The sequence below is a fragment of the Columba livia genome, chromosome 20 (assembly GCF_036013475.1).
Source record: "Columba livia isolate bColLiv1 breed racing homer chromosome 20, bColLiv1.pat.W.v2, whole genome shotgun sequence".
Lineage (NCBI taxonomy): Eukaryota > Metazoa > Chordata > Aves > Columbiformes > Columbidae > Columba > Columba livia.
In genome coordinates, this window is record NC_088621.1 from 2,539,352 (window position 1) to 2,556,519 (window position 17,168).

At 41.5% G+C, this 17,168-nt stretch overlaps 1 protein-coding gene across 1 annotated transcript in view; it reads right to left on the reverse strand.

The window, feature by feature from the left end:
- MED13 (mediator complex subunit 13) overlaps positions 1-17,168 on the reverse strand; it is a 51,253-nt gene that overhangs the window by 5,616 nt on the left and 28,469 nt on the right. The window contains exons 10-28 of the mRNA XM_005511932.4: positions 15,164-15,380; positions 14,119-14,203; positions 13,716-13,837; positions 12,451-12,541; positions 12,063-12,277; positions 11,417-11,613; positions 9,297-10,213; positions 7,706-7,873; positions 6,407-6,630; positions 5,662-5,851; positions 4,694-5,159; positions 3,831-4,050; positions 3,018-3,209; positions 2,648-2,871; positions 2,059-2,201; positions 1,671-1,829; positions 1,390-1,575; positions 715-863; positions 306-479 (exon numbers count right to left, since the gene is read on the reverse strand). Coding sequence (XP_005511989.2) covers positions 306-479; positions 715-863; positions 1,390-1,575; positions 1,671-1,829; positions 2,059-2,201; positions 2,648-2,871; positions 3,018-3,209; positions 3,831-4,050; positions 4,694-5,159; positions 5,662-5,851; positions 6,407-6,630; positions 7,706-7,873; positions 9,297-10,213; positions 11,417-11,613; positions 12,063-12,277; positions 12,451-12,541; positions 13,716-13,837; positions 14,119-14,203; positions 15,164-15,380 — 4,339 coding nt within the window. The remainder of the gene's footprint in view (positions 1-305; positions 480-714; positions 864-1,389; positions 1,576-1,670; positions 1,830-2,058; positions 2,202-2,647; positions 2,872-3,017; positions 3,210-3,830; positions 4,051-4,693; positions 5,160-5,661; positions 5,852-6,406; positions 6,631-7,705; positions 7,874-9,296; positions 10,214-11,416; positions 11,614-12,062; positions 12,278-12,450; positions 12,542-13,715; positions 13,838-14,118; positions 14,204-15,163; positions 15,381-17,168) is intronic.

Sequence of the window (17,168 nt, forward strand, 5' to 3'; positions counted from 1 at the left end):
TAGAAACTCAACCTATTACAAAATAGCACAGCACAAAGCCAAAGCCAGAAAGGAGGCCAGACGACCAAAAAGACACCATGAGAAGAGCAGAACCTTTCCGAATATTTGCTAACTCCATTAAGCATTTTTCTTCCCTTAAAAAAAGTGAACACAAAAAGCCCAAGCTCTACAATTTAAAACCCAACCTCTTGAAGCAAAAGCAGACGTATTCCAAGAGACATGCAGCAACTTCATTTTAAACGTAATAACTGTCATAATTCAGATCCCTGCACAACTCCCCGCCCAGCCTGCTGGATTTACAGTACCTTAAGAAACAAGGGACACTGATTTTGTGCTTGAGGACACGCTGACCAAAACCAGTCAGGCAATGGACCTGCTTTGGCAGTTGACACAAAATAGCCAAGGGCCAACGGCTGCTGCAGAATGTTTGTTACTTCATCATGGGATTCTGTTGACAGCAATCGATCTGTACCTTGACCCTGCGAAACAACAGGCAATGGTTTAAGGTTAGGAGAGCACAAACTTGATAGAAATTATCTGTAGATTTCAAAACACAATGCGTTTTGAAATATCCAAGCGTTATGTGAATCTTGCAAACACAATCCAATATCCCACTGATTCAAAACCTTTAATAGGAACCCTTCATTCCACAAAAGGAAATTAGCAGATGGAGAAAAACAAAACACGCCCACGACTCTCAACTTTAGTAGTTACCTTGCCCATATCACCTCCATGGGGGTAGTGGGACCCTGGAGAATGTACAGGGGATCCAGTGGGGGATGCAGGAAGGATATTTATGATATCAGGATCAAGATCATCTCCAGTGTCTAACAAGTCAAAGATTCCCATTCCATCTGCTCCATCTGAAAAAGAACAACAGTGAATTTCTACAGGTTCCCTATGTACAAGCTATGACAACATGTTCTGAAATTAAGCGATTTTCCATGTAAATCTTGTGGTTCATGAGAATCAACAGTCTTATTACAAGGGGAGTAACAAGGGGGGGTTGGTTGGTTTGTTTTTAAAACAAGTATCACAGAATCGACTGGGTTGGAAAAGACCTCAGAGATTATCAAGTCCAACCCTTGGTCCAACTCCAGTCCATCTACCAGTCCAGTCTCAGTTTAAAAACCTCCAGGGATGGTGAGTCCAGCACCTCCCTGGGCAGCCATTCCAATGCCTGACCACTGTCTCTGTAAAGAATTGCTTTCTAATATCCAGCCTAAATTTCCCCTGGCAGAGTTTAAGCCCATGGCCCCTTGTCCTGCTAACCACGCTAGTTTTGATACAGGACAGGATACCATTGGCCTTCTTGGCCACCCGGGCACACTGTTGGCTCATGTTGAGCTTCCTGTCAATTAGTACCCCCAGTAAATCCAATCTACTAACCATTGTTTGTGTTGAAGGCCAGATCCAAGTTTTCAGTGGTGTAAGTTGACGATGCTACTTGCACAGATGCAGATGTGGGAAACACCAGTATATGAGTGCACGACGTGTCCTGGGGGGTGTTCAGCTGAGACGTCTGCATGTTTAAAGTGGTGCTGCGTCCGAATACAGAGCCGGTCGATACAGAATCTTCGAAAGAGAATTCAAGTATTTCCTTAGTTTTGCTAAACCCAAACTATTATCTCCGTTGCCAAAAAAGGGAAAGGGAGAGTTTTCTCCAATACCTGGCATAATAATGAAGGACCCTTGTGGTTCCATTGCCACCAAACACGCACTGAGAATGCTGGGAGAGTCTGCAGCCGAGATCCCGCACATCCTGCACATGTCCTTGAGTCTCTTACTAAGGGACTGAAGGTTTCGGCGACTCAGCAAACAACTCCAGTCTGAGGACATAAGGGATATAGGTTTGTCTAGAAGAACGGTGCTTGCTGCAGAATATACATCTTACGTACAATAGTGTGAGGTGCAAACTTCATGTCTGTTAAGTTTTGAATACGAAAAGGAACTCTAAAAATCTCTGGGTTTTCTTCCAGAAATAGGGACAGACACTTTGTATTATTGAAAAATGCAAGCTTCAAATCAAGTTTCAGACTCTAAAAACGCTAACATTACCTTTTAGTTCCCCGTGTCCTATTCTTCCTAAGCGGCCTATTACAACTCTCCACGGCAAAGAGCTCATCTGCACAAGTCCCAGGCACCATTCCCAGAGTTTCTGAAGCCCAAGTCTGCGGGCAGAGCCCTTTTTCCTGCGAGCTCTAGAACAAAGGAAGAAGGGAAAACAAAGCTAGAACCCATCTGCAACAAGTTTCTATTGCCATATTTGGAACTTCTTACTTCTATAGACCTGAATATAGACAGGACCCAAGAAAATCACTATTGAAATACATCAATTGCAACTTTGGTTTGTTTGGGGTTTTTTGATTAAACGCTGACATAAAAAGCCAGTGTAAGGAGGGATGTGTGTATGAACACACATACAAAACCACTCAACAATCACACTAAACCAAATCATGCTCTTCTAGAAATTTAACACAGAATAATACACACGTAATACGGAAAATACCCATTTTCTTTAGCTAGTTTTGGAATATAATAAGTCTACAAAAGTCAAGAGTTATTCTTACAGCATCATAAACTAATTGTTCAGGGCACTGAAAGATAACATACATGCTAAAAATTAATTTAACAGTTTTGCTCTTACCTGTTCGGTACATCGATATTAATTATGCAAGTTTCTAACTGCTCTCCATAGAGATCTGTACAGGATGCAAGGAGCCACCTTTGATCGTGAGACAAACAGTAGCCTACAAAAAGTACATTGTACTTCTGGCCAGCTTCTCCAAAAGTCTCTCCTAGTTCTGTTTGCTTGTCCTTTACAGGAGCCAGTATGAAAGGAGGGGTGTAGAGTCGAATACACTCAGGTCTCTGTAAAGATGACAGAACAGACAGTGAAGTTTCAGGAAGCAATTATTCCTAAGAACTCTAGTTAGTTAATGTGAAAGACACCAGTGATTTAATAAACAGGGACATTTCTCTGATCTTCACATTTACACAACACGAACACCACTCACATCAGGGCTCTTCAGAGCAGTTTCCATGGCTAAACCTGGGCCAAAGCCAGTTAAAGTTTTCACGTTGGTGGAAGTTGGAAGAGGCCTCCGGCACTGAGTAAAAGCTGAAAATGCCAAAGATTTTAAATGCTGAGTGTAAATCTGCCGGTCTTCGTGTTTCACAGGTTGCAGAAGGTACTGGCACGGGACAATCTAGAACGGATTACAGAGGGGAAAAAAAAATATAATTACTGTTTCATCATCAAATTAAGTGGCTTTTGAGATAGTATTTGGGTACAGTGCTTTTAGAATTCTACTTTGCAATCAAATTTCTCTGGTTCTCGGATATCTCCTGCCACTTCTTCCAAAGTTATGTGGGATTTCAAGCAATTATACTCCTTGAAGTTTTCTCCAGAGAGAAAGAAGAATCTGTTCAGAGGAGAATCCAAAAGATTCCTCCAAAAGGTGCCCTGAGAAGGAGCTGTGCAGCTGCTGACAGCATTAGGTGAGCCATCCATCAGCAAGGAGCGCTGCCTAAAGCTCAGTGGGGTCAGGCTGGCGGATCCGATTCCAGCGATGGGACATGCAGCTTTCCTGTACTTCACTCAGTTTCCTCAGACATAAGACTGATGAGTTTTGGAATCTACTACATTATTTGGCTTTGGTTAAGAACACCCAAACTGCTCTGAAAACTACAATCTTAACGATTTAACAGCTGTGGAACTCTAAGTAATGTTTACAAAGCAAACAGAACTTTCACCTCCAGGGCGTTATTGCCTCCACAATACACCCAAAGATACTGTGTTCGGCATGTTTCTATAAACGTTGGCTCACCTGCACAGAAATGATATTCTTGATATTAGGAGGAAGAACCTGAACCATCTCTAAAAAGCAGCGCAGAAGTCCAAGCGTCCACAAACTAGATGAGCTACTGTTCTCATCCTTTTTTTCATAGGTAAAAGGATCAATTATGTAAACCACAATTGCAGGTGGATAGGTGATAGCATGTGAATCTCCATCTGTAGGGACTCCAACTTTATCACGATCCATAGTGCTGGAAATGAAATTTTGAAACCAGTTACAAAAAGCCGAGGTTTATAATTATTTATTTTACTTTAAAACTAAGATCTAATTGCCAAATACTCATCTGAAAGACCTTTAAGTCAACTGTGGTGTAAAAAAGTCCTTTTATTCTATTTTTTATGCGAGCTTATCAGCAATTCAGTATTGCCTGTCTTTTCTTCAGCCTTCTTTACTACAGAAGCTGAACAGCACAAAGTTCTCTCGCTCCAAGCGGGGAACAAGCACACCGACAAGGTCACTCTCTGTCAGAGCTGTCTTTACTGCTATAACTTTGATAACAGAAAGCAGAACTTTAAGATGGTGGTTACATATTCTCACTAACCCCCTTTAAAATATAGAAGTGAGTAGTTTGATGATTTTTTTTGTCTTTAAAGAGGGAAGAAAAAACAGAGTTTATTTTTGTACCGCAGCAGACACTGAGATGCAATTAGAACTGCAGCTAAGACTGGAACCAAAAAGTGCAGCTCCACCACGAGTGAACTCTCATTCCCCCTAAAAAGCAGCCTGGCGACTAGAACAGAAATACAGGATTGGTACTGAGGGGACGAGAGCAGCATTCAGTGAGCTGAGGGGTTTTTTTTAGCCAAAGCAGGTTTGACTCTGCAGTTCATTACCTTTCAGAAACCTCTGGATGGGGCTGTGCAGGCGCTGAAGCAGCATCTCCAGCCATCCCAGCTGTCTGCAGCGCTGGCTGTTGCTGCTGCCCTCCCGCCTGCCCGTTCTGCACCGTCGCAGCCTGCGCGGGCAGGGAGGCCGGAGCCGTATTGTTCATACTGGGAAAAGGCGGAAAGGAAGAAGGCTTGTTTGTTGGCATCCCACTGCCTATAGTGGCAGAAGAGGACGCTGGGGCAGTGGTGGTCAGCGTGGAATTAGCGGTGGTAGCGGCAGAAGACATGGCGCTGTTGGATGTTGCTGTCACGGTGCTGCTGGCGGGAGCGGCAGGAGCAGCCGATGGAGTGTTGGGATTCCCAGCGCCGGCCGTCACCGCGGGCAGAGCAGGGGCCGGCTGGCTGGAGGGAGGGACCAGATTGGTTTGGGATAGTAAAGAATTGTCCAAAGGCTGAGAAGCAAGATAAGGACCTATAACCAGAAAAAAAAAGCATAAATTTTATATTGCAACTTTTTTTAAGCGTCTGTATAAGTCAACAAATTTAACAAAAGAGCAAAACCTTAGCCTACATTTTACCTCCCAATACACCTGTATCCAATTTCTAAATTCTAAGACTCTCTCAGAAATATCCAGAAATCTATTTCAAAATAGTTTTTTCAGACGTGCTGAATTGCTAGAAAACACTGCTTCACAATTTAAGTCGCCAACACAAAAAAGACAAAAGTCACTGCCAGGCAGCAAGACTGTGTTTCCCAAAGACACTGCTGGATGATAATGAGCCATTTTAGCACATATCTTAATAAATAGGAGGGTACGGATTTCTTTCTTTCCTTTGTTTTTTTCCCCAAGCTTAAAACCAGAAAACTGCAACAAACAATAAGACTCACGGAATGAACACTATGGCTTCTTCTCTACTGGAATGGAGTAAGAGGTAAACGTATGAATTAAGACACACTAAAAATAATACCATACCCAGCTCATATCTGCAAACTTGGGCATATAGTTTGAGTTTGGAAAATGCTTCATTGTTGGCATTAGCTGTCTGGGAGAACCATTCCGTGACCAGCTTCTCCGAAAGTTTCTTTGAAGCAGTAGGACCAACTCTCATGATCCCGTCGGGCAATAACTTACAGATGGGTCTGTGCTGCCCAAGCCTGCAAGACTGCAAAGAAGAGAAGATTGAAGATAATGAATTTGTAAGCCTGTTAAATATGACACAAAGGAGCGTACATGTAGAGACCGAAGACTCATAGTTTAGTGGTGATATTCCAAAGTAACATTTCAATTCTAGAATACTATACCAGTGATTAATAGTGATTTTATGGTTTGTTTCCAGGTTTTCCTAAATGCAAGAAAAAGCAGGCTGATACATCATCTCTGTTCTAATCTTAATCCCAATCCAAGTAATACATGCATTTAATGCATTAATTAAATGTAGCTAAAACAATTAAAGTGGTAATACAGAGTTTTACCACTGAGTGGCGTTTATCAGATAAAGACTCTCACACCAGCTCTTACTAAAAGGAATGGTGAGCAGCATGAACAACCCTTATCTTCCAAGTGCCCATTCCTAAAATCCTTTCTAGCAGCTTCCCCAGACAGTGTTCTGTGCAAGCATTTACATCGTCTGAGACAAGCCTGATAAGTAGTTATGAGTAGGTATTAGAAACAGTCTTTTAAAAGTCCATTTCACTGGTAACTGCCATAAATAATGTACCTCATATATTGCAGTCAGATCCCTAAAGAAGCTTTTTGCTCCGTTCAGCAGAGCCTCGTTCTCAGGGCACACCACAACATACGCAACATCTCTCTGAGATCCGTAAGGTTCCAACATCAGCCGCTCCCAATACGGCAAAGCAAACGGGGACAGCACCAGAAAATCGTAATCATATCCCAACAAGAATGTTGGGATTGGCAGCGGTTCCGGGGACTCATCGGTTCCTGGAAAAGGAAGACACATTTTCCAATATATTAAGCAGAAATTAACACCCTGCTTCTAGGAAACGCGAGCAGAAAAAACGCTGGCATTTCTCAGCATCTAACAGGAAGTAGCACCGATTATAAACGGAATAGTTCTTATTTTAACAGATAGAAATGAAAACCCTGCGCGCGTGGTCCAACCTTCTGCATAAAAGCATCAGCTAATTCTTTTTATTTGAAATAACAGGCCTCAAGAAGAAGTTCCACGGTTGTTTAATATTTCTATCAGTAAACAAACCAACTGGAACAGATTTTTAGCGCCCAGGAAGCCTTCCCCACAGAGCCCTCAGAAAGAGGGGGAAGAAATGTAAACAGGCTGAGCAGATATGGAAAGGACCGCAGAAGGAAAAGGAAACACACTTAAACACGCATCTACATGTACCCTAAATGTATTATTGCCATGTTCTAAATATAGCTACAAAAGATCTGCTGGTGAAAGGTCACTCTGGTACATAGTGGTAAATCAACCTCATATGCTAAAGAGCCAGTTTCAATCTTGAGTGCACAAAATTTACCTTGTAGCTGTAAATGTGCATCACGTGTTGGCCACTTCAAATATTTATCATAGTCTACACACGGGATAACCCCAGATCTTCAACATAGTTCTGAAACTACTGAGCAATAAAATGCACTTTTTCAAGCATTTCAAAGCTAGTATTTTTAACTACGCTATTTTTAGAGTAATTAAAGTGGAGTATTCTTTCGAGTAAAAAAACACGGAGCAATTACTGGTTTCAACATCAAATCCATCTCTGCAATTTCAGCCCCTCACTTAGAGAAGCGTCAGCTGTATACAAAACAGCGCAACTGAAGCTGTTAATTTTAAATACATGTATCTTTAACTCATTTACTGTTTTAAGGAATATAAATATTTCCTGTTTTTCTCAAGAGAAACGTCCAATAGCTCTTGTTAGTTTAAAGAAAGGCCAAAAGCTGTTTAGCATCCCAAGGCTAAGCTGTTTAGCATCCCAAGGAGCATCCAGCCCGCGGGGTTTGGTGGCCGGCCGGAGCAGATTGTCACCAGGCAGGACGTTACCGTAGGAGCCTCTGCCAGCCATCTTGTGGAACTGCTGCCATGTGAGGGGCCCCTGCACACCCCACGACCGCACCGTTCGCTTCTTCTGAATCGCGTCCTGCAGAACCGGCTGGAGCGACAGGAGCATCCGAAGGATGTCCTGGGAACACTGCATGCTCACGTCCACAACTGAAAGGACAAAATAAAACAACCACCAATTATCAAGGCCTGCTGCAACAACAGGAGAGAATAAAGCACGCCACAAACTACCCAGAACCCTAAAGCACCCTGATTTCATAGTCACTCTCTTCTGAAAAGTGCACTCGGGCCACCCAAAGGTCACGATACAAAAGTTAAGCACACAGATTGGAGAGTTCTCCCTCTTCCACTCTCAGCCACTTGTAAAAAACACAGATAGATTTTTTAAAATTATTTCTTATTCTGTAGAGTTTTCCCTTGAAAGCCTTAGCATCTTACCACTTAAACTAAGGGAAAAAATCCTAAAATAAATTTAAAAAATACAAACAAGTTCTACAGCCCTTAAACTACAGGGTTCTCCATCTCAGTGAAGGAGGCTGCCACCCAGTGCTCACTCCACAGAAGCTGAGGAAAGCCTGGACAATCACAGCCCATGTCAGCCTCTGGCCACCACTGTGCCACCACACGTACAGCGTTTTAAGAATAAAAAGCTGATGCAAAATTTGGTATGGCTATAACTTCATAGCCTTCTGTTTAAAAGTATCTTTACACCTTTTTATCTTAAATACCAAGGGTCACAATAACGCTGAGTCTTCTGGGTGCCTGAAAAATATTGAATTATCTACAGCCTGGGCTTTTAAACTTAATCCCCCACCGACACAGAAACCTGGCTGTGTTTTACTGTTAGTTCTCCTCATCCTCATTAACAATGATGAATCACAACTAACTACTACCAAAGTTTCATATTTCACTGTTCACCCTGCTAGAGCTGCTGCTTGAAAAGCCCATTATTGAGAGGAGAAGTATGCAAATACACACAATAACGGGTATTCCATGGGGCCGTATATCATTAGTCAGGCCCTAGAAGGAAAAAATCCAAGTATCTCTGGCAGATCCAACATCCAGCAAAGGCTACAATAATGCTTTATTTGCCACACATGCCACTAAAATACCTCCCCCCCTTAAAGAAGGGGGCAAGCCAACTGAATCATAAATCCTGTTTAATTGTACCAGAGTAGCCCTGACAACACAGTCACCATTTGAACCACCTACGCTTCCTACGTACACTCGTTCCACGGAGCCTCGGTAGACGCTGTCACCAAAAGCTGCTTTAAAAGCGTAAGTCTAGCGAAGTGCTGCAGGCAGTTACTGCGTTCTTACATTACACTTTGGATTTAGGTTAGGAATTTACTACTGATGGTAGGCAAGGCCTACACTTGGTGTATGGTACCAACACAGAACATAAAAGGAACCGTTATTCTGAACGCTGTTAAAATAGAAGTTTATGCAAGCGTGCAGGTGGAAAAACAGCCTTAAGCATCCAATATTCACTAAGGAAAACCACAAAAAAAAATGAACCCTTAAAAGAATTCATAGGTGGGTAAGCAGAACATAAGCTGGTTTCAATATTTACCATTTCTTTTTGACCAGTGGTGCAAGCAAGTAGTTTTCACAAGTGCTTCATCGACTTTCCCTCCCGACATATTGTCCATGAACTGCCGTCCATGTTCCAGGGCTAAGTAGCAGTCATTGCAACAATCCCGTTCTTCTACACGTACCAGGTTGCTAACTGCACCGACTTTGGGAATGGACTCTTGATCTGCTGCTCCAAATGGTGAGAACAAGTTGGTGCATTGATCCTGCAGCAACAGTATTAACTCATCGGGCAGTTTCTCAGGTTCCTTCAGTCCTCCGCTGCCATGTTCTACAGAAGTAGCTCTGAGAGCTTCAAAGCGCTTTTCTGCTTCTTTGCCGCACTCTGTGTTACGTCCTAGAATATCCAATTCATCTTCAAGAAACAGTCCAGAACTGTTGCCAAATTTTCTATTCATAACAGCACTGAAACCACAGGTACACCTATACTGGGCCTCTTGCGTTGGATCAGGAATGTAAACTCCAACATCAGCACCTTTGATGTTCATATTGCAAACACATATGCAGCAGCTGTCGAAGTTACAGTCTTTGAAGAGATTCATGACAGACTCCGAGAGGATGAGATTCACGTAAAGACTGTGCGCCTCCGGGATGGAAGGCACAGTTGCAGGTTCAACAGAATTAAGCGGTCTACACGTTGACGGCGTGGAAGCTGGTGAGTATAAATCGGAGTTCTCATATTTGACTGAACCCTGTGCGCTTGCAGGGCCACCAGCCCCACGAGGTGTTCGAGGAGTCCTTGGTGTTCTAGGAGTTGGGAAACGAGGGGTGGAAGGAGAAGGGAGAATTCCAGCTCCGCTGTTACTGGGAGGTGCGCTACTTGGTGGCATCCCAAACGGAGTATGAGTCTGTGGTGTGTAGGCAGGGCCGTACTCCTGATCCATAGTGCTTCCATCACTAATAGCAGCCACAAGAAGAAGAAAATACTTTAAGTACCCAGCACATTGGTTTTGAAGTTTAAGTCTCAAATTTCTAAAGAAGGACCTTCCTAATATTTGCTTTTTTGAACTAGTCTTTCATAATCCACAGCAAGAGTTTCATTCCCTAAGGAACTTCAAGAGCATTTGTTCTAAATGACTTTGCAGGACTCCCACTGGCAGCACTGTTAAAGAATCTCTCCCCACCTCCTTTCATCTTTGCACAAAGCTTCCAGGAAACAAGTGTGGTCAGAATAAATTAGAAATTGTATGGTTGTATGGAGTCTAAAGGACACCTTTTTTGTTCATGTTCTATTTACACATTGTGTTGACACACACTAAGAAAATACACGCGGTCTATCAAGAGCAGATTCAGCTGGATCCATGAGGAAAGTATCACCTGGAAACATTTAACATTTTCTTTCCTAAGCAGCTGAGTATCTCCAAAGACCTATAAGGGTAATGAGACCTGAAAACATATTGCTCATGAACGACCCTAAGAGAAGCAACGCCAGTTTTTACTCCCAGATTTGACATTCCTGTAATTTTATCAATAAATGGATTAGGCAGACTATGTATTTATACCAGCTACTGATGCAGGAGAGAAAGAGGAATAAATATTTCCTTCCAGAAGAGCTGCCAGCAAGACCATCACTACCAAATGCAGCTCACAGAAATGCCTCCTGCACTGCTGCTGTTACCAGGCAATGTCACGCTGGGCAGAGCTTCCAATCAAAGGAAATGGTTTCCTAGTCCTAGTACATCTGAGATTACTGCTATTTAAGAAAATAATTTAAGAAACAGAAGCACCACCTACTACGCCCTTACAGTACCTACAACACCACCGCAAAAGCAAGTCCCAAGTTTACATTTATCTTGATTGTTACCATCTTCATTACTTATTAAAACTGGACTTGCACCATTAAGCTTCCCCAGGAAACCTTTAAATGAGACAACAAATAAAATGTATGCACAGTTAAGAAGCTATATGAGAAGACAGTCTCTTACAGTAAGGTTTAATCGTAAGGACTTTTTTAAAGCCTCTTGTCAGTTGTAAAAACAGTGTGTCTTTACAAATATTTCTCATTACAGGTTTATTAAAAAAAAAAGGGGGGGTGCAATTCCTATGGTGCAGATAACTGACTGCATTACGAAGCTTAAACACTTGTGGCACAGGTCATACCCGTCTTTGATGAACGGCATGGCCGGTCCTGGAGGAAGCAAATCCAGCTTGCCCACGGTCCAGCTCTGGCGATAAATGCATTCTTCCGGCAGCTTGATGGGAGGAAGACACTGGCTGGGAAGTGTCTTCAGTGGTGCAAACATGGAACATCCCACTAAAGCTTGACAATTCTCAGGCTTATAAACATAAGAATAATCCTAGAAGTTAAGACATGGTAAAGCATCAGCATGTAAATTAGATCACTTCAGCAACTAAAATGCTTCTCAAAAAAATGTGACTACATTCGAGCAGTAGTTCTTTGATATTTTACCTTGATAATAGCTGTAAAAGGGAAAGTTAGATTTATACACACATCATTCGCACTCGTGGTTCTCCAAAACACAACAGGCCAACACAAAACAAATAATGAACTATAATTACTGAAATGCATTCCTTCAGCTTACTAATGGGTAATTATGTATTACTCTTAAGTATAAGTAGTAAAATACCATATACTACTTACTAGAATCTGTATTACCTACCCCAGTATAATGCAGGACCCGAGTTACAAATTGCACTTGATTTTCTATAGCTCCTATTCAGGATTAAGTAATAAACTGAACAACAATCATTAGAAACATTTATCGGGACTATCAGCACTACCGACCTTTATTTCAGCAGGTTTGGGGCTGCAGAAACCCTCGTCCACTTCAATTCGGAACTGAGCTCCCACACTGGAGCTATTCCCTTCGAGTACCGTTCCTCCGAGTGTAGTGTCCATACTGCCATATTCCTTATTATTCATGTTCATGGGAGAAAATCCCATAATATGTTGTTCCAATGAAGGTGGAGTTGGATACATTTTATGTAGATCTGCAGTGCCTAATTTCAGAAGAGAAGTAAAGCTTTAGAGCATGAATGCATTTTGAAGTATTTCCTTTGTCTTAAAATTGCAGGAGGGCAAAGGAAGCATATGTTTCCAAATTCCCACAACGTATTAGCAATCAAATGTTTAAACCTAGTATTCTGTTTAGCAAAGAAAAAATAAAGCTTACTTATGCATGACAGTGGGTCTAAATTTCCTGCTTTTGCCTCTTTGCAGTTGGATTTGTCATCAGCGCCATTCACTGTTCTTTTGGATCCGGGCTAAGAGAGAAAAGAAGTATTGTAATCAAATCACTTCAGGCATGAACACGTGTTCATATTTCCTGCTAACAGGAAATTTCACATGCAGTGGACACACAAAACTGAGACTTTCTATAATATTTAGAAAAAATTAAAATAAATCAGAAGCCCAATGCTAGCGGTTCAGGTTACGCTTGTTTTCCCTTAATACCTGTAACTCAGAGAATGCTCTCCCATCAAATCATGATGCTATTAAAATGAAAGACCAGTTATAAAATAACTCTCAGACTGTTAGCAAACATATTAAAAAGAGCTAAATAGGGCTGCCCACGATCTATCAAAAAAGCCCATACGTGCTCCCAAAGCCATGCTAACATTACTGATGTTATCACAGGAACAGAAAAGATAAAGACAAATCCTGGAACAAGAGGTCCAGGGAAAAAAAAGCTGCTGAAATTGAAAGAACAAGAAATATACTACAATGTTCAGACAGTACTAAAGTTTACAGAAAATAAGAGCCTTCATGTTTAAGAGCAAATACACTTCCTTTACATAACGATGACCTTTGACAGCTATTGAGATCCGTCAGCCTTTACTCAGCTACAGCTCCCGTTAAAGTTGATGGGCATTTTATCTGGGCAAGGGGATTTAGGATTATGCATGGAGTGAAGACAACTGATTACAAACAGTATTGAAATAGAAACTACAAAAGATAATGGATTCAGAGCCATCAGAGACTGCAAGAGAAACTGTTCCAAGATAACAGTAGCTGCAATGAAGCCGCTTATTTGGCAGAGGGTCCACGTGTTTAACTGCCTCTTCTCTTTCAGAAATTTTTGTTTTGTTTGTGTGTTACCTTTGTGGACTAGTTAAACAGAACCTAGACCATAGGAAAAGAGCACTAGTACCAGTGTTGAATCTGTAAAATTATAACTAAAGGTATATTCAAGAAGCACACACTGTCTGGATAGTAAGGATATAAAAGCTTGTTTGACTCAAAAATGTGATTGTATGAGTCAACCAGAACAGTACGTCTGCTATCGAGGAGCCAAGGCACTTGCTTAAACGCGTGTTTTGCAACCGCTCCTACAAATGCCAAAAAAATACCCTAAACCAACCCAAAACCACCAAGAGACATACTTGTTCCTTGCAGTTTTTTGTCTAGCAGCTGCCACTGCTTTTGCACATCACTTACTGTTAATTCATCTTCATCCGAATTGAAGAGATTGTCCAGGTCAGTGTAAGACACCACTAAGTCTGTTTCGTGGAACAGGCTCGTTGATGCAGTGCGAGCATGAGCAGCAATACGTTGGGCATCTATAAAGAAAAGTAAACATTACAAAAACATTGGCAATATACATTCATTCAAAAACAAAGACCTCTTAAGAACTATTACCACAGTTGGGGAAAAAAATAATGAAAACAAAAAATGTTCTCAGTGCCAATCAACTGTGTTCCAAGCAGACTCCGAGTTCTGAAGGGACAGGGAAATACAAACCATAAAGTAGAAGCTCAGTAGCCTATTAGAATCTATTGACTATTCAAGAGATCATTAACAGAGCACAATTAAAAGAGGAGGGAAAAAAAAGCCTCTTTACCTTGCTTGACAGAAGGACTAAATAGAGACATAGCATCTTCTCCTTCATGGGATAAAACTGTCACGCTAGATGTCCCATCCTCAGCCTATTAAAAAAAAAAACAACAAGGTGGAAAAGTTTGCTTTAAATTAACTGGGGAGGTGGGGGGCATTTTTATCTCCCTATGGGAATTCTTGTCCGTATCAGAAGTATCAGGTTCTCATTATCCTTCCAGCTCAGCGAGGTGCAGTCGGGGGTCTGGTTCATGGTACTTGCTCAGGGAGAAGGAAGCTCAGAACACAGACAACGCCAACAACACACTCAGGATAAGCACAAACAAGAATGTAAATCTCAGGTTCTGCATTGGGGATAAATTTAAAAAGCAAGTTGTGGATCCTTGCTACACCACCTTATTGAAAAAACACTTGATATCAAATGCTATGCATTATTTATACGAGCTATTGAACAAAATTCTCAATATCAGGTGTGCATACACACACAACTAGCCCTAAGAAGCAAATTTAATTAATATACAAGCTCCCAATGCAGTTATATTTTCTCCTTTTTTGGAGGGTGTGCTTTTGGTTTAATAGACGCCTCATACAGCTGATACTAGCTAAAGCACACACACAAATTCAATTCCCTGCGCAGGCCACCAGGCAGAGTTCACCCCACCCAAGCCCAAACCTTCCACACACCAACAGACCAACACGCTCGCCTTGTCCCTCCTCCCTTCCCCGAGCACCTGCTGTCACCCATTCCAAGAGAGGTGACTGAGCCACATCGGTTTTTGCTCAGCTCCAGCAGCGTTCTCCCAGCATAAGCCATAAACACCACGGCAATAGCATCACCAGTGTACCAAAAAACTTTCAGGTGTAATTTCACTGATAATAATAATTGATAATTTCATTGATCATTTCTGCTAGAATATATATATATATATATATATATATATATATATTTACTGTACTTCTAAACACATAGAGAAGGATCTAAATCCTATTTGGTGACTGAAGCAATGTGTTTTAATCGCATCGCTCATTTGTATCCTCACTTCTTTACTCACTTTGTGTTTCTTGCCGGCTTCCCTCTCCATGTTCTGCCTGTCCTTTTTACTATCAGGAAACAGGAATTCCACATCGCCATCAACAAAGGCATAAGGATCGATCTCGGGTTCCTGGTCAGCTTCCGTTGCCACTGCTGCTAGGTATTGGTTTTTACTCTGATACTGTTGCACCAGTTCATCTGAAACCTTTAAAGGTTTCCTACATTGCACCATTAATCTGAAAGGAAGGAAAATAAAAATCACAAAATATTATTTCTCATATATTATATGGAAATGTTTCTGTTGTCACACAGCCTTTATAAGAACAACTTCTTCTTCCCTTCCCACTTTCTTCCTTTCCACCCCGGCTTCAGAAACTTTTTGGGAAAAAGATTAAACCATTAGTCATTTAATGTAACCTCCTCACGCACGTCAGCCACAGCAGCGTGACTCATTCTGCCCACCTCTCCCCAGCACTGCCAATTCAGATAAAGATTAGTAATTTATCCCAGGTCATAGCTGTCATTTATTATAAAGTACAAATGTATTACACTATATCCACTAAAAGAAACTCACCAGGTTAAAAAATATTACTCATTGCCATTCCCCATCCACGTTCAAACAAATGATCAGAAAGAAGTGATTAAACCTGAATTTTCCTTACTTTGATAATCTAATTCCTGACCATTTATTTCATTTAAATGTAGAAAGTATGGCAAGGCTCCCCAGGCCCGGCTGTGTCTAACATAGACCAATACTGTGCTGTACACAAAGCCTGGCTATCCAAAAAGCCCAATAACCACTACTAAAGCACACAAATTCCACTATGACTATAACAGTCCATTTATATCACTTATATCAATACAAATTCATACGGGAACAACCTTCTAGGAACAAGGAATTTAACACCAGGAAAAATATACAGCAAAAGGAAGCAGCAAATTCCAGTATTTTTGACCAAAGAGGAAGAAAAATTAATAGCCAGATACTCAACAGGGTGTCGGTAGCAGCAACTCTGGGTGCATCTGAGATGCATTTTTTTATCACTTGATCACAACCCTAAGCCCATGTTTGTCACCTTTGCATCCAGGTCCCAATCACATTAAACTGACACCGCTATTAAGAGCCCCGCCAGCACCTGCTGCTCCCCACGGTCAACCCGCCAACGTCCCGCAGGACGGGCTGGAAAGGGGGTGACACCAAGAATTTCTTATGCAGTAACAACAGCAAAGGAGACAGAACGCAGAAGGCCAAGTGGCGATGTTCGTTTGGGGAGGGGGCGTTATTTTTGCTTTAATTGAAGAAAATCACGTTGATTCATTCTGCAGTAAAACAGAGCTCAAATGTAAGTTTTCATACTACAAGCACTAGTATTATTCTTTTCCTCAATTGCCCCGAAGCTCCATAATTTATCAAAACTTAGCCAGTATCAATAAAGCAGCCAATTCTTTCTCCTGATTGAAACAGACAGCAGCAGAGTAGAACATTTTAAAACCTGGTGCTAGATAACGATAGCTTTGAGAAATTCTATTTATTCAACAAGAACTTTTTTTAAAATAGCTATAGACTACACATACTTTACTACAAGACAGTATTAGCTTAAGTCAAAAGAAAATAAAATAAGAAATGTTGTCAAATGCACTTCCTGGAGCTCAAAGGCTGAGGTTCTAACCATGATCTCGTCTGACTGTCTCGGTATTTAAGTCAGACAAGCTTTGTATAATGAACGAGGGTTTCCCATGTGACACCACCCAAGAGCAGGAACAGACACACCAGTCACTTGTTTCTTAGAATAACCTCAAACCCTTAGGCCTTTTGAAGAACAACACAGAGAGAATGCACCATGTGCAAGAACACCGGTTTGTTACTTATTCCAAAGGTAATTTCAGATATTTAAAGCAGTTGCAGCCTACATTAAAGTTAACATCTTCCAGGAAACCAGATTAGTTTCCTCATTGTTCCCAGCAGCCATTTAAACAGCAGCTCTTCTGAATAAGGGCAACAGCAGAACTGAGGTAGAAGAAAC